This window comes from Protopterus annectens, chromosome 17.part0 (genome assembly GCF_019279795.1).
Source record: "Protopterus annectens isolate FY-2018-M chromosome 17.part0, PAN1.0, whole genome shotgun sequence".
Taxonomy (NCBI): domain Eukaryota; kingdom Metazoa; phylum Chordata; order Ceratodontiformes; family Protopteridae; genus Protopterus; species Protopterus annectens.
In genome coordinates, this window is record NC_056751.1 from 705,039,546 (window position 1) to 705,061,360 (window position 21,815).

The following is a 21,815-nucleotide window of genomic DNA, read 5'->3' on the forward strand; positions in this document are numbered from 1 at the left end:
CTCTTTGTTAGGTACTTTTGTGGACTCTCCAGCTGTTGCAGGTGTCTAGTGAGGTACATGCCAAATGGGGCATTGTACTCGATGAATGGCCTAATGAGGGAAGAGTAGAGAGAAATGATGACCTCTTTCTTCTTGGAAGCAAACCCCTTGGTAATGAGATGTGCCGCATAGAAGGACTTTCTGACCACAGTGGCAATGTGGTGGTTGAAGGAGAGGTTGCTGTCAACCTGTGTCCCCAGATCTCTTATAACATGTGGGTTCCTTCGAGGTACTCTGGTTTCTTCCCACATTCCAAAGACATGTGACTGGAGTGTTTTTCCCAGGCCACTGCTGAAAATAGGCTCTGTCCTAGTCAGACTTTCCCAATCAAAAAATAATAAGTAAATAAAATAAAAATAAATATTTTTGAGAAGTGGAAGCCACAGTACACCACTTATACTCTCTGTATTTAAGTAGGCTATCTCTGAGATCATTGTACGATGGAGTAAGGGACTACTGCAAGGTAATGCGATCTCCGACTTTGTGCATATAAACCCCTAGTCTGCTCAGCATTCCTCTTCTACTGTTCAAAGTTAATGGTCTCAGAATTTGAAATATTTACTTAAAATAAGTTGTAGAATGTCAGTGCTGTTCCTTGAGTTACCCCAGATTACAAATGAACAATATCAGAAGAAGTGGGACCAGAATGCATTTCCAAAGTATGATCAGTTAGGTATTTTATAAATACTTATTCATAAAGTATTCAGATATGAGTAGCCACACCAGGATTTATTGCTCCAGTATTGCTTTCATAATGTACCAGTTTAACAGAAAGGCATAATAGCTTAGCAACCCTTTATTACTTTTTTTTGTGAGTTTGGTAATGGTTACCCACTACTTATAAAGGAATCTTCTGTTTTAGGGATCTCATTAAGATTTGTGACCTGCCTGTGTCTCCATATTATACAAAAGAATAATCCTAGATCACATTCACTTCTGAGTTATAACATGTCAGGCAGGTACCAGTGAAGAATTAAGTGACCTCAGATCTGAACCTATACAGAAACAGTCCAACGAGTTATTGCCTAAGAAATTTTAGAGCGCATACCCTCCTTCTTCAAATAAATGGATTTACTGTGTCCTGTCTGCTGACTGTGGAAGGCGTCAGGCCATAATAAATTCTGAAATCCAAAGGAGATGAGCTTGTCTATTGACACTGAGGGCTGAAATGCTGGAACCATGATTGGAATGAGATCATATTGCTGGATGGGGAAGCTGGGAACAGAGATTAATTTAGGATGTTATTACTCTTTTCCTGGGATAGGGTGGGTCAGGGTTTGATGCCAGCCTAGCCCCCATTATAGAGAGACTGGAATGAATGGCTTTGTACGTATAGTGCAGACCTTATTCTTTGAGTCCTGGTAATTATAGGTAGATACATGCATATGTCATGCACTGTCATCACTGTCAGCTGCAGATGGAGTGGGAGAAGATGGAAGAAGAATGATCGTGTTTTAACTGGTCATCAACATCCCGAGCTGGTGGGGAAACAGAAAGGGGACATTTTTATCTTGTTTTAACCAGAGTTAACAACCTATCAAGCTGCTGGCGAAAGAAAAAGAGAAAGCTAAGTGCTAGTTATCTGTTAGTAAACTCCATAGCTTTATTTGATGACTAACAGATGTTACAGATGGACTACATTAGCAAACAGGTTGGAGGGGACAGAAGTTGCTGTATGCAGATGATGTGGCAGTACAGACAGACTCTGAGCTAGAACTTCAGCAGAGGATAGGGGAATGGAATGCAAATCTGAAGGCACATGGGATGAAACTAAGCACAGATATGATGGTGGTGGTTGTTGTTGTTTGTCTTTCGGCTTTTCCTGGTTAGGTGTCGCCACAGTGGAACTCTGGTCTGCTAATGATTGGCAGTAGATTTTCACGAATGCCAAGGTGCCAGCTCGATGTCCAACCTTCAACGAAGGCATGCCCTTACGCATGTCTTTTGAATGCCACCCAACCGCGGGGAGGACATGCAGACTCCACAAAGAAGGCACACCCCGCACTCCAGCTGAGTATCGAGCAGGAGAACCTCTTGCTGTGAGGCAACAACACTACCGCTGCACCACCGTGGCTACAGATATGATGGTGGTAATGGCAGCAAACTGGGGAAATCAGAAGAAGAAGCTGAGAATAGAGATAGAAGGGAAGATAGTGGAACAGGTAAACAGCTTCAAGTTAGTCTGACTGAAGAGGTCAAAGCTAGAATCACAGGGGCTGCAGCCAATTGGCATAGGGTATCAGGTGTAGTATATGACAGAAGAATGCTAAAGAAGCTGAAAAGTAAGGTGTACAAGACAGTGGTGCGACCAGTACTACTGTATGGTACAGAAACCTGGGCAGTAAAGGCAGAACAGTAGAAGAAGGTAGAGGTGATAGAAATTAAGTGCCTGAGAAGGGTGGTAGGATGCACACTGTGGGACAGATGAAGAAGTGAGGACATAAGAGCAGAAGCCAAAGTAGCTCCAATTGCAGAAAAGATCAAAGAGAACAGATTATGGTGGTTTGGACACGTGTAGAAAAGCAGAAGACAATCTAGTGAGGAAGATTTGAGACAGACAGGAGGAATGTAAGAGGAAGTGAGGATGTCCAGCAAAGAGGTGGATGGATTGTGTGAAAGAAGATCTGCGACAGTCAGGCATGAGTGTTGAAGAAGGCAGGAGTGTGGCACTGAATCAAGAGAGGTGGTGACAGTTAACACGATAACCCGACCCCATGTAGAAATAAATGGGATAAAGGGGGGCTGTTGATGATGATAAAAGATGTTACAGAGCTTACAGCCCAGTGATACAGATACTGTTCAGTGATACAGGCATTGCCCATTGAGCTGCTGAAATTCCTCATTATACTGGTACAGATGGACGCCTGTTCAAAAGTGTGGATGTACTAATGAAAGTGCCCTCTGGGCAGGGAGAAAGACAGCTAGTGGGAGCAACATGTAAAAAATGAATATAAAGAGAAATGGTAGCAGCTATACGTTTCGTTTATTGGCCGCAAGACAAGGAAAAAAAACATCAGATCAGTATCTCAGCTCTGGAAAGGGACTTTTTAAATTAATACTGCAGCATTACCCTGATTCTGAGGTACACAAGACAGGATCATTTACATTTTACTTCACTTTGCAAACATCATCAAGAAATGTTTACTATAGTGATGTTTCCAGTATGGGATAAAATCCAAACCAAAGGGCAAGAAGGTCGAATAGACACGCTGTTTAGTAAAAACTGCAAGAAAGACCCAGTCAAGCTAGAGTCTTCACTGTATAATACATAAAAACTCCTGTAGTGGACCTCCATGGGATATATACAAATGACCCCTTAAGGACATACCAGTGTTTCAGCTACATGGCTTCTGAATGCCCATGAATTTTTTTCTTTTTGAGTCTTTATGCGTACATTTGGGTCAATAAAGCCACATCCCACTAGCTGTAGAATTCATGTTTTGGCCTTTTTCTGACCTCATCAATGTAGCAAAATTGTATTTGTTTGGCTGTACTTTAGAACACAGAGCCTAAAGTCCAGCCTGAATACTGGATAAAAGTGATAAATATCTGTAATTTGTACTGGGTCCACCTCCTGGTGCTGTAGTGTAAAACAATGAAACCTTGTCAGAAGTACAAGGTGATGGTCACAGGTGACCACGGATTGCTGTAACATACATATACTTCACTGACCAGATGTTTGGACAGCCTAGCCATAGTAAGAGTGGAGTTAATGGGGCAACCGCCTTGAGCATCAACTTGTAAGGGACATGAAACATGACAGTTTACAAGCTAACAAATAATTAGAATCATGATTGCTTAATAGACAGCTTGTAAACTGTGCTACTCTCCTTTTTAAAGCTAACAAAATAAAATGTATAGAGATACAGTTTACAAGCTGACAAGTGTTCATCACTGAAATTGCTTAACTGATAGGCTTATAAGCTTTCAGACATTTTAGTGTTTGGGGGTTGGCTAATGGGTATGTTGCCCCTTTCAGACATTTTTCCTTAACTGTTCAGTGGTGGGGGTTGGCTAATGGGTATGTTGCCCCTTTCAGACATTTTTCCTTAACTGTTCAGTGGTGGGGGTTGGCTAATGGGTGTGTTGTCCCTTTCAGACATTTTTCCTTAATTGTTCAGTGGTGGGGTTGGCTAATGGGTATGTTGCCCCTTTCAGACATTTTTCCTTAACTGTTCAGTGGTGGGGGTTGGCTAATGGGTGTGTTGCCCCTTTCAGACATTTTTCCTTAACTGTTCAGTGGTGGGGGTTGGCTAATGGGTATGTTTCCCCTTTCAGACATTTTTCCTTAACTGTTTAGTGGTGGGGGTTGGCTAATGGGTGTGTTGCCCCTTTCAGACATTTTTCCTTAACTGTTCAGTGGTGGGGGTTGGCTAATGGGTGTGTTGCCCCTTTCAGACATTTTTCCTTAACTTTTCAGTGGTGGGGGTTGCCTAATGGGTGTGTTGCCCCTTTCAGACATTTTTCCTTAACTGTTCAGTGCCTTAACTGTTCAGTGGTGGGGGTTGGCTAATGGGTGTGATGCCCAGGGTGCTGCATTCTCTTGCTACAGCTTTGTTGTGCAGAGCACCTCAAGACAAAAAAGTAAGGTTATAAATATGTTCCTGCACCTCTTAAAATTTTGAAAAGCAATACTCTTTACCAAGATCTGGTGAAGAAATGAATCTGCACTTGTCAGATATAAACACTGTTTTGCTACAAAATGAGTAGGTGAACAAGGGAGCCCTATTAGTCTTGTTTCTCAGTAGCCAAAAAAATGAAATGAAGGGAATGCATATTTTTGGGAAGTCTCGAGGAACAGTGAAATAATCTGTAATATATTAAAATACATTAAACATGATTTTAATGGACAAAATATTTAAATAATTTGTGGTGTGAAAGGAGCACTAATCCATAGCACTTGTTTATGTTTTTCATTTTAAAGGGTTTTCTTGTGTGGTTCTTGGACTTCATTCAGTTGTGAATTTGGGAGTAAAAGATATCAATGAATTCTGACGCCGAAAGCACGATAGAAGTTTCTAGAAGTAGCAGGTCCGCATTTGATGATGATGATGAAGAAGAAGAGGAAAACAAAAGCTGTGCTGTGTGTGGTGATAAAGCAACAGGATACCATTTCCATGCCATGACTTGTGAAGGATGCAAAGCATTCTTTAGGTACCTTTTTAAATTGTTTTTTCCCTTGAATTTCCTTAGAATTTAGCTATCTCACCTGCTGCCTTGCTTCAAGATAATGCCTGCTTTGGTATCTTTTTCCAGTTGAAAGAGCACCATCTTTCTCCAACTTAGTATGCAACATTTTTTTTTTTTGTGGTGGATGCCTAACCCACAGTGACACTCAATTATTGGGCCTTGATGACACATGCTAGCATTAAATTCTTCCTGTTCATCACAAGACTCACTTGATTTCTATGTTCAGATATTTAGACATTCATACAAATGTGTACATATATTAATTTAAATCCTAAGATAAAATAAAGAGTACTGTACAAGCACCAGGACCATAGATAACAGCAAGAAAACAGCTGTTCATTAAGCACTTTCATCTCTCAAACTTGACAAAATGTATTCAGAATAAACAGTGGCAGTGAACAATCAGTGTTTAAATAGATAACATAAAATCACATTTACAACCAGCAATTAAAAACTCATGTTCATTCATTGAAAACATGGACTACACACAAGTATGATATTATATATTAAAATAATAATATAATTCCGTACTACTAATGTTGTTGAGAAACTATCCGCTTATGCTGTGCTGATGGTCAGTAAAAAGGCTGAAACATGCATGTCCACAGCTAGTAGGGCTTGCCTTTATCGGCCTGAATGTAACCATAAAGATTTAAAAAGTAAAAAAGCCATGGATATTCAGAAGTCATGTAGCTGAAACACTTGATGTCCTTAAGCAGACATTTGCATATAGGTTCATAGGTTCATACTAGGCTATCTGCCCTAGGGCATTTATAAGCCTAGCCAGAGTGTGTGTGGCTTTCACCACCCCTTAGGATGAGAATACTATACCCATTAGTTTTCTGTGCCTCTGTCCAGCAGTGATACAGAGATGATTCCCGGGGTAAACCTACGATCTCCCATCCACTCATCAAGATTTCTCTTGAACAGAGTCAGTGAGGGGCTCTGCCTCACATGGACTGGGATTCTGTTCCGTAGTGTAGGGAGTCTCTGGGTGATGAATCTGTCCCTTCAGCACGTCCTATTTATATCCATGTTGAGGTTTAAGTCTCTTGCTCTCGTGGCTCTGGTGGATTTGGATATTTTGAGGTGGAGCATGTCCATTAATTCCGGGTTGGACATGGCCTTGTATGTCAGGCACAGATCACCTCTGAGCAGACGGTATGCGACTGAATAGAGCTGGAGTTTCTTCAGTCGGGCATCGTATGACATATGTTTGAGCCCCTTTATCCTTTTGGTGAGGAACTTTTGGGGTCTTTCCAACTGCTGCAGGTGTCGGGTAAGGTACATTCTGAATGGGGCGTTGTACTCAATCATTGGTCTGATAAGTGAAGAGTACAGGGGTACAATGACCTCTCCTGATCTGGATGTGAATCCCTTCATGATCAGGTGGGCAATGTAGAAGGTCTTCCTAACCACTTTGGCAATGTGAGTGTCAAAAGAGAGGTTACTGTCAACTTGGGTCCCCAGGTCCCTGATAACTTCTTCCGTGTTTAATGGATTACCACCTATGTGGTAATTAGAGGTTACCTTGTTTTTCCCAAAGGGTATGACTATACATTTCTTGGCATTTAGCTTAAGGCCATGGCTCTGGCACCAGTTATCCATTTCTATGAGACCTCTCTGGAGGATGTCTGTGTCTGATGGAGTGTCAATTATGGTGCCCAGTTTGCAGTCATCTGCAAATTTTGTCAGCCACAATCCCCCTATGTTTGCCTGCACTTCAGAAAAATAAATGCCGAACAAGAGGGGGCCCAGGACTGAGCCCTGTGGGACACCGCTCGTGACTGGCTTAGAGTCTGACATGGCACCAGCAACTCTAACCCTGTGTGTTCTGTCCTTGAGCCAGTTTGCTACCCATGTTGTGACATATGGGTTTACATCTAAGCTGGTGAGCTTTTCTATGATGCCCGAGTGGGGTATTGTGTCGAATGCTTTTGCTAGGTCTAGGTAGGCTGTGTGAACTGCCTTACCCTCATCAATGGCCTTAGTGACTGTTTCAAAAGACCAAGTTCAAGAGGCAGGATCTGCCCTTGACAAAGCCAAATTGGGTAGGATCCAGTGTCTGTAGGTCCCCAATGTCTTTATTTATGAGTTCCATTATGATCCTCTCCATAGCTTTGCAGACAAGGCTCGTCAAGCTTATGGGGCGGTTATTTCCAGGGTCCGTAGAAGCACCGCCTTTGTGGAGTGGGACCACAGTTGCCGTACGCCATTCTTTGGGTACGTATCCTGTAGTAAGGCTAAGATTAAACAGCAGCCTTATGTGTGGGTTTAGTTCCTCATTGAGTTCATGTAGCACACAGCCGGGGACACCGTCCGGTCCCATTGATGCTGTGTTTTTTGCTTTAGAGAGAGCAGCTATCACCTGGGCATCTGAGATGTTTGCGAGGCTAGACTCTGGTGGGATAGATATTTCTCCTTTTGGGGAGGGAGGGAGAAATTTGCACTGAACCTGTCTGCCAGTATGTTGGCAATGTCTGTGGGTTCAGTGATTTTTTTATCATTTTGGACTAATTCTGAGCATATCTGGGAGTTTCCACCCAGGTTTCTAACATAGCTAAAGAAGGCTTTATGATTGTCTTTTGTGTCATTAGCAATTTTTCTCTCAAAGTTGGCCTTGGATGATTTTATGAGTGATCATAGTTTTTTGCTAGTATTGATCAGAGATGCCTTCTTTAGGGATTTTGCTCTGTCATGTAGTAGCTTTCTCCTCTTGTTGTAGAGTTTGTTTATGGCTGGGGTCCACCAGTCCGGCCTGCCTTTGATGGAAAGGGTCTTGATTTTATTAGGGATTGCTTGATCCATACATTCCTGGAGGTGCTCAGAAGGCATTTGTAAGGGTTTCAGCAGCGTGGGTTGTGGTTTCCACTGGCTCGGGGCCTTGAAGGATACCACTCCAGTCTTAAGAAGTGTGAAGTTTGCTTTTGAGAAGTTCTTCACTGTGGTCTTTTTGCTGGGGGTGGGGCGGGATGTGGATCTCCAGTGAGATTAATTTATGGTCTGATCTCACCAATGAGGGATATACTTCGTGTGGAGCATTTTGTCCCCATGTTTGTGATGATCAGGTCTAGTATATTTTCTCCTCTTGTGGGAATGGTGACTAGTTGTTCCATAGCATTTGAGTTTATGAACTCAAGGAACCTTTGGGCTAGGGTGTTGGGGCTTGAGTAATGTTCCCAGTCTATGTTTGGGTAGTTGAAGTCACCCAATATGATGGTGTTTGGAGATACATTCATACTCTCCAGTGTCTTCAGGAAGGCTGTGTGGGTTTCCTGAGTTTGAGAAGGTGGTCTGTAGCATGTTACAAACTGTAGGGCAGTTTTACCTATGGTTAATTGCACCTGGATGGTCTCCGATGCTTCTGCGGCTGCCACTAACCTGGAGGTGTGGGCATCCTTTATGAATATGGATACTCCCCCTCCTTTTGTGGTTCGGTCCTGATTTTGGGGCCGGAACGCATGATATGAGGTATAACCTGATAGTGCTGGGGTGCTCTCAGGAGCCTTGAACCAGGTTTCAGTCACAGCACAGACATCGATTTTCTCCATACTGAGGAGGGCTTGAGGGGTGCATCTTGAGGTTTAGACTTCTGGCATTGAGCAGTATTGCCCTTAGTTTTTCTCCATTTTTGTTTTCTAGGGCGGTAGGTTTATCATTTGAGCGTTGCCTAAAAAAGGCACTATGGGGGTGGCAAGAGCCTTTGCCAATATCCGGAAGCCCAGGGGTAACAGGTGCAAGCCATCCCTTGCGAAGCAGTGTGGCTTGTCAAGCATGTCATCCCAGGCAGACAGACATTGGATCCCCTTAGAATGACACCAGTAATTAAGCCAATTATTAAAGCTGATCATTTTGTCTCTGTATTGTGGCATATACCCCATGGGCCTCCGTTACAGAAAGTTTAAGATATCACATAGTGAAAACTAATGGATGCAGGCAATCTGTAAATGGTTCATCTCCCAGGCCCTAGCTTGTAAACATTTCATCTCCCAAGCCACTGATTACACTTATCAAGGGTACCAGAACTTGTCAGAGATTTGGGATGCATGGCTAAGCTTAAAAAGTCCCTTGTGGTTGTTAGCCTAGTAAACACCTGTGAACCTAATTACACATTAGACCTCAACCTGAGAATGCTTTTAACACTTATACATTCTTTGATAGTTGGATGTTTCATAGTATTTAATAACAAACTGCTATTTGGTTTCTTTTTTCTGTACTAAAATGTACTATTACTCTTTTTCTGTTCTTAACATCATTGCTCCTGTAGTCCATGTAAATGTCATCTACCATAAATAATAATAACAGTAGCACATAGCTGTATATATCACTTAAATCACTCTTATTCAATTACAACTCAACTAAAATATTTATTGGAACTGTGTCCTTTTCATATGTGATGTTAGCAGTACTAGATCAGAGTTAATAAACTGATAGTGAGAATGTAATCTCCCCATGGATAAATGCTATGTTTCTTAGACAAAACTCACTTAGAACTAATTGCTACTTCATTTCAAACTGTTACATCTCTTTTGTGTAAATATAAATTCACTAAAATCTACTTTAAATAACTGTGGAAATTGTGTGTGTGTGTGTGTGTGTGTGTGTGTGTGTGTGTGTGTGTGTGTGTGTGTGTGTGTGTGTGTGTGTGTGTGTGCGTGTGTGTGTGCGTGTGTGTGTGTGTGTGTGTGTGTGTATGTATATATATATATATATATATATATATATATATATATATATATATATACATATATGTATATGTATATATGCACACACGCGTGTATGTGTATATTGCCTATGTTTTGCACTGGTGGAACATTATAGAATTAAGCCATTATTATAATCTTTACTTGCCTTGCACATAGTAAAAGCACATTCTGCCTCTCAGTAGTCATATTGGGTTTAGTGCTGCTGTTTTGCTCTTGGTGACATAAGGAATGTAGAGTACACTGAGTCCTAACTCTGTCTGATTGAGCAGTGAGGAGGACCTTCCTGACTGGTCTGGATGCTGTTCGAGACATCTGCCAGGAAAATGCTACAACAACCCTTAGACCCTTGCATCATCTGGGTCAAGACTGCTGATGATCACAGAGCCCGTGAGCTGCTGCTCATCGTGAGTTCAGTGCTACTGTGTTGCTTCTGCTGAGAGAAGAAGGAAAGGGGCGTTGCGTCTCAAGAGCGCGAAGCTGTGCTGAGGCCAGAACTGGTAGTAGCCAGGCAGTAGCCAGTCAGGCAGATCCCCGCTTTTCATCATTCTTGACACTTGACGGAGCTAATTCTTTCCTTTCATTAAGTACTACTAGATTAGCTACTGTCTAACCCAACTTCAAAGTATCTCCCTAAATACTTCATCCATAAATTGTCAGGGTCTACTACAGTAGTTTCCATAACGTGTTCGGCAGTACCCTGTGTAGATGCAGACACCTTGAGTTGACATTTTTCCTTCGAAAGCATCCTTGAAATTTCACCTATACCTTAAGTTAAACACGGGGCAACTGTTTTCACAGTAACAAGCACTGCTTCCATTGTTGCAACCAGATACTACTGACTGAACTTTGTTCTCATAGCAGCCACCTAATCGATAAAAAAGGTTCTGTTACTGTAGATACAAACTGTTGACAGCTTGGTGAGTTTAGACATCATAAGACAATGTACACCCCGCTAATTCTCCAACATGTTGGTAAGGTATGTGAGGGATATAGTAACACGGTGTCACTCAATCAAAAGCTTTCAGATAAAAGTACTCCTATTGTCAGTCAGGTTGTCAGTAGTACACATGCAGCACCCATCACACGGAGCATGAACTAGACACATAGACCCTCATATGCTGATATACTTAAATGTAACCTTCCTGAACCCCAAAGACATCCTAGATGAAGAACACATAACAAATGCCCCCAGTAGCCCCAGATGCACTATTTCAAAACAACATCCACATCAATACATATGGCCATCTCATGGTGCCCGTACTTCTAAGCCCATAAGACAAGCCACCACATGACTCCACAATCTGGTCATTGGAGACTCCATTGTGAAACACACTGATGTCCCTCTCACCAGGCTGAGTAAGGAGAAAGTCACAGTCATTTCCTTATCAGGGGCTAGGATCTGTCATATTGTACATGCACTCAGGTCATTGGACCACAAGTACCAGTATGATTCAGTCATAGTCCATATGGCTGTAAATGACCTGAAATGTACCTCCCTAGACTATATGAAGAGAGACATCATGGAGCTCTTGGAATATGTGCCTCAGGCTGGTACGAGCCTAACACTAAGAATCATACTACCTTCTCCAAGGATGATGCCACAGTACAAACAGAAGATGACTGAATTTAATAATTGGCTTAGTTTCTGGTGTCAGTCTAAAGGAGTGCAACATTTGTCAGCATGGAAGGAAGTGGTTAACAAATCATACTGCTTGGCCAGGGATGGTCTGCACCTCTCACTTCATAGCTTTTGAATATTTGCTAAAACACCCTCCTCCCCATAATGCCTTTTTTAGGCTATGTCAGCCTGACAACCCTTCTGACTTAGCAAATCAAAACCAAGAAAATCTAAAGGTGTTACTGCTGAATGTTAGGAGTCTAAACAAAAAGCTCCACTCCCTACAAGTTCTCCTCACTCTAGAGAATTCTGATATATGTGCAGTCACTGAGACATGGTTTAAAGCCACAGAGAGTACCTTGGCAGTGCAAGGCTATAGTGCCTTCCATACATTTAGACCAGCTTCTTCTCAGGCAGGGACTAAGGGTGAAGGTGTCTCAATTTACATCATAAATAAACTGAATAAATCCCCTGGGCAAAGCCTATACTCATACTCAGTGTCAAAAAAAATGTAACTCCTTACCTCTAACCACCAGAACTATTTCTAATCTGCCCACCTTTAATGCTCCTTAAAAAAATACCTTACAAAATCTTGGCCCTGCTCCTGTGCCTATACTCACTATACTTCACTCACCCCCTTCAACCTAAATCATACCTCACAACCCTCTCCTACCTCCTACTCCACTCCTTTATTTTGTTTTTCTCACTACCTTACTTTATCCACTTCATCTCTCCAGACCTTTCCTCACTCACCTAAGCTACCTTGCACTCTTCGTATAATCTCCTTTTCTCTCCATCCATCTTCCTTCTATAACCATAGTGTGAACACCTCTGTCATACTAGGACATCACTCAGTTTCCCCTCACTGTCTCTAATCATGTAATCTCTATCATCTCTTTAAATATTTTGTTTGAATTGTCTCTGTTTTCATTTACCAGATTTTAATCTCTGTAACAAGTAATATGACTATTGACTTTTTCCTCACACATTTTTTCCAACTCATGTTATTGTTTTTCACTGCACTCTACTATGAAACGTGTTTTATGTCTTTATAATTATAACATTTTTCACTCATGTTTTATATTGTCACATCATACTTTGTGATTTAATATATCTTTACTTGGCGTTTTGTAGTGTAACATGACAATTCATGATTTAAAATATCTGCATTTGATTTTTGAAAGATTTTGATCGTGGAGCTTTTCTCCCTGAGCCGCCTCTGAAAATGGGCACTTTCTAGCCCAGTCGGACTTTCCCAGTAAACAAATGTCAAATAAATAAATAAATACATACATAACATATATGTCAAGTCTGGTCGAACAAAACAATGCACTTGAGTTTCTCCACATTCTAATCACTATAGACAAAATCCTATACCACTTCATTGCAAGCTGTAAGTCCCCCTGTATGACACAGGAAACTCACAACATGTATTTGAGTTTAGTAGAGACACTCAACATCCAAACTAACACCATATTCATGGGCGACTTTAATTACTACAGTAATAAGTAGACATATACAACACCAAAAGTGTAGGTATAGAGAATTCTGGATTTTGTAAACACAAACTCCATAGAGCAGATTATCAGTACACTGGCCAAGGGCACATATATACTGGATCTGGTTCTCACTAATATGGGAGAGTTCTACACACCCCCAGTGTAATGTCCTGTCTGGTAAAATCACACCACAAAATGAGTTCCTTTGAAGTAAAAATAAAACCCAGAACCCCAGCTAAACCTGGAACATTCAGGAACTACTCTAATCTCCTACTATGAAGTGATAACCTAGCTAAGGTTCAAGTCCCCCTAAATCCTGAGAACACCTATGAGGAACTGTTTGCAGAAACCCTACACAAGCATGTTAATAGCTTCATAGAATCAACTGTACCTGCTGAGAATAAATGCAGAACTAACTCAAAAAATAAGCGACACTGATGGAATCATAACATCAGTAGGCTGTATAACAGAAGGAAGAAAATCATGGCAAAAATTAGGAGATGTAACACCCAACAGGGCAAAAAAACTCTCATCAAACTAAATAAACAACTCAGCTGACAAATAGTCAGTCAAAGCAAAATTTGAGGTAAATCTGTCCTCCCAGGCCAAGGAGAACTGCAAGGCATTATTTAGCTATGTCAGCAATCTCAAAGGCAATACACAAGTGTGTGGAGAGCTCACTGTAAATGGAGCCACCTATACTGAGCCAGAAGATGTAGCAAACCTACTGGCAGCCAAGTAAAGGCCCTCTCTCCTAGCCTCCTATTAGGAAATATTATCAAATAATTCTCCCTCAAGTATCACAGGTCATCAATGCTCTCTCACTCTCCCTCTCTCTCTAAGGCTACAAACACTGCATTGATGGCCCCAAACAATATCCTAGGTTACTTTCTAAATAGCATAAAACATGACCAATCAGACCATCTAGAATCACTATTTAACTGTAGCCTCCAAACTGGCTTTTGTGCCTCATAAATGGAGAATATCAATTATCCTTCTGCAAAAATGCAGGCCACCAATGGACCCTGAAAACTGCATACCCATAAGTCTCATTAGTCGAATATGCAAAGCCATGGAAAGAATTATTATGGAAATGATCAATAATGACTCAGGAAAGCTCCAGACGCTGGACTCAACCCAGTCCGGTTTTGTCAAGGGCAAACCATGCTTAGTCAATCTGGTGGATTTCTTTGAGAAGGCCATCAAAGCAATGGATTAGGGCAGGTTGGTTCATGCTACCTACCTTGACCTGGCCAATGCATTTGACACAATAACAGACACGGTAAATTATTGATAAACTCAAGAGGTTTGGTATGCACTCTTATGTCACCCACTGGATCACAGACAGGAACCATGAAGTTAGAATTGGGGAGTCCACCTCTCCAAAGAGGCCAACCGCCAGCAGAGTCCCTCAGAGATTGTGCCTGGGACAGCTCCTTTTTGACATCTATTTCTGTAAAGTCAAGGCCAACATCAAGAGCCTCTGTCTGACCAAATTTGCAGACTATTGCAAATTTAGGAGCATTCACAGAACCCCTCACCGATCCTAATGTTTTCCAAGAAAGGTTGACACCGACAAATAACTGGTATCAGAACCATTGACTAAAAATTAAATGCCAAGAAATGCATAATAACATTGTTTGGAAAGTCAGCCCCACCCTGGTAACTACCATATTGACAACACACCCCAAGACTAAACCCACTAGTTAGCGACTTGGGGGCACACATAGACAGTAACCTAGCCTTTGAGCATCACATGCCTATGGCAGTGAGGAAATCGTTCTGTGTTGTACAACTTAAAAAAATCACAAGGTACACACCACCCAAGACCAAATTAAAACGGACTAAAAAGACATAAGAATCAGCACGAACGTTGTCCAATGACAGAAATGTATTCAAAGTTGGGTGCTTTCATCTTGTTTAGTACAAGACTTCATCAGAATACTTGTCCAGTAAAACATACTGTGTTTTATACATACAAAGTAATGCCACAGGACTCCCTCCAACCATTCACAAACATACATGAATTTAAACACTCCAACTAACAACATAGTACATGCACAATATTGTACACCTAAGTCAGTGTCATTAAAACCCCAGATCACCTGACTGCATTTCTTTTAATGCTCTTTTGAAAGAAATACTATCATTGATGCTAGGCCACCTAACTGCCTCTAAATGCAATTGTTCCGTATTTTATATAGGTAAGACCAGAAACTGTTTGAATCAAAGGATTTATCAACATGTATACACAATTAACAAGAATAATACAAATGTTTTAGCAAGGCATAATGAGAGTTGTGGTAAGTTCAGTATATTCTTGTTCTTTGCATTGAATTAAACTGATCATCCTGAAACTGGTGGGAATAGGGACAATATGTTACTAAATAAAGAGTTATATTGGAAATTGCATTTAGAGGCAGATAGGAGGCCTGTGATTGGACAACTTTTGGACTGATTCTTGTTTTATGTTGTACAACTTATAAACAAAGGTAAGGCATCTAGGTCCAAGAAAGTCATTATTACAATGTATTCTGTACTCATCAGACCTGTCATTGATATAATGTCCCCTTTGGTATGTACCTAACCAGGTGCATCCAACAAGTGGAACGACCACAGAGGTTCCTCCTTATAAGAATACAGGGTATAAATAACATGTCCTATGCATACTGCTTCAAAGCTCTATCTCTGTATTCTGTCTTCTACAAGCTGTTGAGGGGAGATCTATGCCTTACATAGAAGGCATTGTCAGACCCCACAAAGATGGACCTCCTGCATATTCGCAAAACATTCAGCACCAGTATCACCCATTCTAAAGACTTAAACCTTGGCTATGATATAAATAGGACCAGCTGGAGAGGCAGGTATGTATCACAGAGACCCCCTCCTCCTCCTCTGGAACAGAGCAGAGTTCCTCCGTAACCTAGTTCAAGTGTCACCAGTAAACAGTTTATTATCCCTTATATAATAGGATACAGACACGACACTGATCTTTTAGATCTTGTGACTGATATTACAAACACTTTCAATGCTGGACTTACTTCCTTACTGTTATAGGTGCCTGTCAATAAAAGTAGCCAGGGGGCTTGGGTTTAGATACCCTGACAAAAATAATAGGCCTGAGCAGGGAGTGGGAGGTTTTCTGCATTTCTGTACTTGTTGAGAAAACCAACAAACATTGCTAGCTTAGGATCTTGAACTGTTAAAAATATATTCTTCCATCATGATGTCATTCTTATATAGTAAATCAAACAGTGTATCATCTATGGGCATTCAAAATGCCATTGTAGTCAACCATTTTACAGTTAACCAAATCTGATAACAGATTGTACATATTATTTTTACACACAGCGAAATTCATTGCATTTACTCTCCCACCTTTATTAGTCTTCTTAAATTTCTAATGTGTTATTTCATAACTCTTTTAAAGCAAATAATGCATCCATTGCAAGGTTTAGAGAACATGATTTGTTGTTGAACAAAAATCTTACTTCTTTTTCACAGGTAGCCTCAAAATATTTAATGTCTAATTGGAGAGGTTCATGTACTTTCTTAAGTGTTGATTTCTCTGTAGCAGGTATCTGGTTCTTAAAAAAGTTTTAAGTTAATTTACATGTAAAATATATACGTTTTATCTGCAAGGTGATTAAACCTTGGGATGGAGTATATTAAGCAGCAAGGCTATAAGAAAGCATTTTTTACATAGGCAGGTGGTATGGAGAGCTATCTGGAGAAATAAATATTGTGCTGCTCTTTTCTAATGCTGCTGTTTTCTGAATAATAATATTAGCAGGGAAATGTATTCCTTTAAATATGATTTAATACTGTTTGCTTCTGGAAACACTCTTTCCAGCATCAGCACAAAAATGTTAAAAATGAATATAGTTTCCAGTTGTTCTGATTGGGATTTGCTGAAAGCAGTTAAGAGGGAAGGGAGAAAGACAGAGAGGATTAGCTATTAAAACCTCTGTGAGGAACAAGTTTTTGGCATCTCAAAATGAGCAGCTTCTTGCCCTACACAGCAAGACTGACAGTATGAGAGACAAGGAGGAACGAAACATAACATGAGCATCTCAGGCAATAAGGTAACAGAGGAAGTAGCTGGGCAGAAAATAACTCAGTAGTACTGGGGAATGCATGCATTTTAGGTATCTTTGCCCCTGGGAAAAGGGTAAGCTAAAATTTCATCACCCTGCATTACTGCCCTCAAAGTGACATTCATTTCCTTCACAAGACAACAAAAATATTTAGGTGTATTTCTGAATTTTTTTCCTTTCATATACATATACATATACATATACATATACAATATACAATGACAGAAGTTTTACAACACCTTAAGGTAGCCTACATCATTGCATTTTAATTACGATATGTGAAAAATGTTGCTGCGAAGGTCACACATGCACTACTTGTCTGTTGAACCCTGAGTTTTACTCCTTAATAATAGTTGTGGTCTTATCTGCTTTATTATATTGCATTTGTCTTTGTTATTCTTAGTACGTCCGTTGGAATACATAACAATAATAGTTTATTGCTGTTTTGCTACCTTTCTGCAAACTTTGATGTTTTTTTCACATGGCGCAGGTAGTGGCAGTAAAGGGTCTTGTACCAGTCCACCCACCCAGTTAACAAACAATACATAGATAAATTCCTTACTACGTTAAGATGTGTTGAAATTCCTTACACTAAACCTGTTTCCTGGGTAATATCAAGGAATATGTGTTTCTGTGTTTGAGCTGATTTTGTGTGACTTTGTTTCCATAGGGTGACATGTTTTCATATATCTATGGCTTAGCTGACTTTTTCATCGCAAAGTTAGTTATAATTCTGATCAAAAGTCCAAAACTCCACCTCCCCCTTCTTAGCTACTCCTACTGGTGTACCTCAGGGATCTATCCTAGGGCCAATGCTTTTTAACATCTTTATTAATAACTTTCACTCTGCAATTCCTGATGCCAAAATCATTCAATATGCAGATGATTCTACCTTGGTCTGCTCTGCCTCTAACCTCTCTGAATTGCTCACTAAAACTCAAACTGCTTTTTCAACCACTGAAAACTGGATGCGCCAAAACCACCTCTCTCTCAATGCCAATAAATTTAAAATTTTACTGTTCCCTCCAACAAAGACTCATTCCTATAACAAAGATACTTTCAGAGTCCTGAGTCAAACCAACTCACCTATAGAAGTGGTTCCATCCGCCAAACTACTCGGCATTACTATAGATGAATACCTTAAGTTCGACATCCACATTCTGCAAAATATTAAGAGAACCCACCAAAAACTTGGTATGCTATACAGGAATAATAATTTTCTCTCACACTCTACTAGGCACACTCTGGCCACTACCTATCTTCTGCCCTCCTTACTATACGGAGCTCCTCTCCTTACCAGCCTGTCCTCCTCTATCACCTCCAAACTAGAAAACTGCTATAATAAAATCTCTAAATTTGCCACCAAATCCAAACATTTCACTCATCATTGCCGCAACCTGCAATCTCTGAATTGGCTAGAACTCCCAAACTACCTAAACTACCTCCAACTCACCACTGCTCATAGACTCATATTTCACCCTTCTAAATGTCCAGCTCTAGCTAATATCCTTTCCCCTTATACCCCTAATAGAACTCTCAGATCTGAACATCAAAACTTGATAGCTATCCATAAGCCCAAACGTTCTACTGGCCAACTCCTCCTCTCTTTCTCACTAGGTAAAAATGGAATTCTCTCCCCTTCACTCTAAGAACTATATCAAATTCAGAAAACTTCAAAACCCAGCTTTTCAAACACCTGTCCACTAAATGAAAATGTACCTGCCTTCACCCTACCTAAATTCTCCCAACTACTTGCCCAAAAAATGTTTTTGTTTCTTCTCTCCCAGGTTCCTAAGCTCTCTAAATCTCCCATAGCTTGTTTTTCTATGACTGTATCCAAGCTCTCTTCAATTCCTAGAGCTACCTAACCCTCATCACAACTGTGTAAATACTGTAAATAGTTTCATACTTTAAATGTGTGCTTATAAATGTTTTATATTTCTACTTTAAAGGTGTGTATGCAAAGTGTTTTCCCCACATACTATGCAATGAGTGCTCTCATAAATGAACCTGTATAACCCTTAAGATCATCTTCAATGATGTTTGTCTGACTATTGTGCAACACTGTATGTACCTTTGTTGCAGTTTGTTCTAGATAATGTATCTTTACATTTCTGTATTACTATATCTGTACTGTATACTGTATTTGGAGCTTTTCTCCCCGGGCCTCCACTGAAAACGAGTCCCTTGGGCCCAGTGGACTTCCCTGGTAATCAAACTGGAAATAAATAAATGCATGTTTGTTTTTATGGTGGATCACATGTATGAAGAGAGAAGCAGTCCTGCAGTAGGTCATTGTGCTGGCTACTTACACTTGACATCTGTTTCTTTTTTTTTTCTCACAATACCAGGAGGACAGTTAAAATGGATCTACAGTTCAACTGCCCCTATTCCCAAAAGTGCATCGTGACTAAAAAGAACAGAAGGCAGTGCCAGGCATGTCGGTTTCAGAAGTGTTTGAAGAGTGGAATGAGAAGTGACTGTAAGAAAAATAATTTTAGTTTTCATTTATTTCCCTAAAATACATAATTAAGTAATGCCAAGTTTTGTAGAGAAATATTCCTTCCCTGTACAGAACAAATGTCTGACTTTTGTAACATTTTATACCTACATGCATTAATACACATATGATATCAATGAAATAGTTTAGAGATCTCACAAAGCTGCATGTTAGTGGAGATCACAAGACTTCTAATGTTTTTCCAGTGAGGAAGGGCATTCTGGAGATCTTTTCTCCAGACCCACTAACATGTCTGTCCTACATCTTTAAATGCTTTTAAACAACTTGTTTTTGTTTGTTAGGTCTGCTGTATCTTCAAAAAATTAAATCAAATCTCACCAAACTGCTTTTCTTTTACAGAATACCGATATATTGAAATATAAAGCCGGTGTGTGTGTGGGGCAAGCAAAATCTCTGTCCCTTTTGTGGGAAAACTTTTATTAATCATTTTTGGGCTCTCATCTCATGACTATCAAACTAAGATTCCAGGAGAGGGATATGACAGCTGGAGATCATAGCTGATATCTAGTGGTGGTTAGCAGATTTTTTTTCTAGATTCTCTTAGGCTTCTCCCATTGGTCAGAAAATGTGATGGCATGCCCCCTATTTTGGACCCAATGCACATAAGTGCTTTCACACAGCCGTGGTTCTATGTAGTTTGCAAGTACAGGAGTCACATTTCTCAGAGTTCCTAATGCAGGTGCTGCAGTCCTGTGAGGTTCATAGATTCATAGGGTCATACTAGGCTATCTGCCCAAGGGCATTTATAAGCCTAGCCCAGAGTTTTGTGGCTTTCGCCACCCCTTTAGTTTGAAGAATATTGTGCCCATTATTTTGCTGTGCCTCTGTCAAACAGTGACACTGAGGTAATCCCTGGGGTATACCTGCGATCTCCCATCCATTGGTCAAGATTTCTCTTGAACAAAGCCAGTGAGGTGCTCTGCCTCACATGTACCGGGATTTTGTTCCACGGCATAGGGAGCCTCTGGGTGATGAATCTGTCCCTCCAGCACGTCCTATTAATAACCGTGTTAAGGTTTAAGTCTCTTGCCCTTGTAGCTCTGATGGATTTAGATTTTTTGAGGTGAAGCATGTTCAGCAATTCCGGGTTGGACATGGCCTTGTATGTCAGGCACAGGTCACCTCTGAGCAGACGGTAAGCGACTGAATAGAGCTGGAGTTCCTTCAGTCGGGCAGCATAAGACATATTTTTGAGACCCTTTATCCTTTTGGTGAGGAACTTTTGGGGGCCTTTCCAATTGCTGCAGGTGTCGGGTCAGATACATTCCGAATGGGGCATTGTACTCGATCATTGGTCTGATGAGTGATGAGTACAGGGGAACGATGACCTCCCTTGATCTAGATGTGAATCCCTTCATGATCAGGTGGGCAATGTAGAAGGTCTTCCTAACTACTTTGGCAACGTGAGTGTCAAACGAAAGGTTACTGTCAACCTGGGTCCCCAAATCCCTGATAACCTCTTCTGTGCTTAGTGGGTTGCCACCTATATGGTAGCTAGGGGTAACCTTGTTTTTCCCGAAGGGTATGACTATGCATTTTTTGGCGTTTAACTTTAGGCCATGGCTCTGGCACCAGTTGTCCATTTCTATAAGACCCTTCTGAAGGATATCTGTGTCAGATGGGTTCTCGACTATGGCGCCCAGTTTGCAGTCATCTGCAAACTTTATCAGCCATAACCCTCCTGTGTTTGCTTGTACTTCTGAAAAAGTAGATGCCAAACAAGAGTGGGCCCAGAACTGAGCCCTGTGGGACACCACTTGTGACAGGCTTTGAGTCTGACATGGCGCCAGCAACTCTGACCCTGTGGGTTCTGTCACTTAGCCAGTTTGCAACCCATCTTGTGACGTATGGGTTTACATTTAAGCTGGGGAGTTTTTCAATGATACCTGAGTGGGGTATTGTGTCGAAAGCTTTTGCCAGGTCGAGGTAGGCTGTGTGTACTGCCTTGCCCTCATCAATGGCCTTGGTGACTGTTTCGAAAAAGTCAACCAAGTTTAAAAGGCATGATCTGCCTTTGACAAAGCCAAACTGGGTTGGATCCAATGTCTGCAAGTCCCCTATGTCTTTATTTATGAGTTCCATTATGATCCTCTCCATAGCTTTGCAGATCAGGCTTGTCAAGCTGATGGGACGGTAATTTCCAGG

General features: G+C 40.9%; 1 protein-coding gene across 3 annotated transcripts in view; it reads left to right on the forward strand.

Annotated features, from left to right (window-relative positions):
- The window catches only part of LOC122791825 (nuclear receptor subfamily 1 group I member 3-like), a 386,827-nt gene that overhangs the window by 6,193 nt on the left and 358,819 nt on the right, over window positions 1-21,815 (forward strand). For all 3 annotated transcript variants that reach the window (XM_044059782.1, XM_044059781.1, XR_006363206.1), the window contains exons 2-3: window positions 4,964-5,193; window positions 19,501-19,631. In XM_044059782.1, the coding sequence (XP_043915717.1) occupies window positions 5,024-5,193; window positions 19,501-19,631 (301 nt within the window). In that variant the 5' untranslated portion in view covers window positions 4,964-5,023. The remainder of the gene's footprint in view (window positions 1-4,963; window positions 5,194-19,500; window positions 19,632-21,815) is intronic.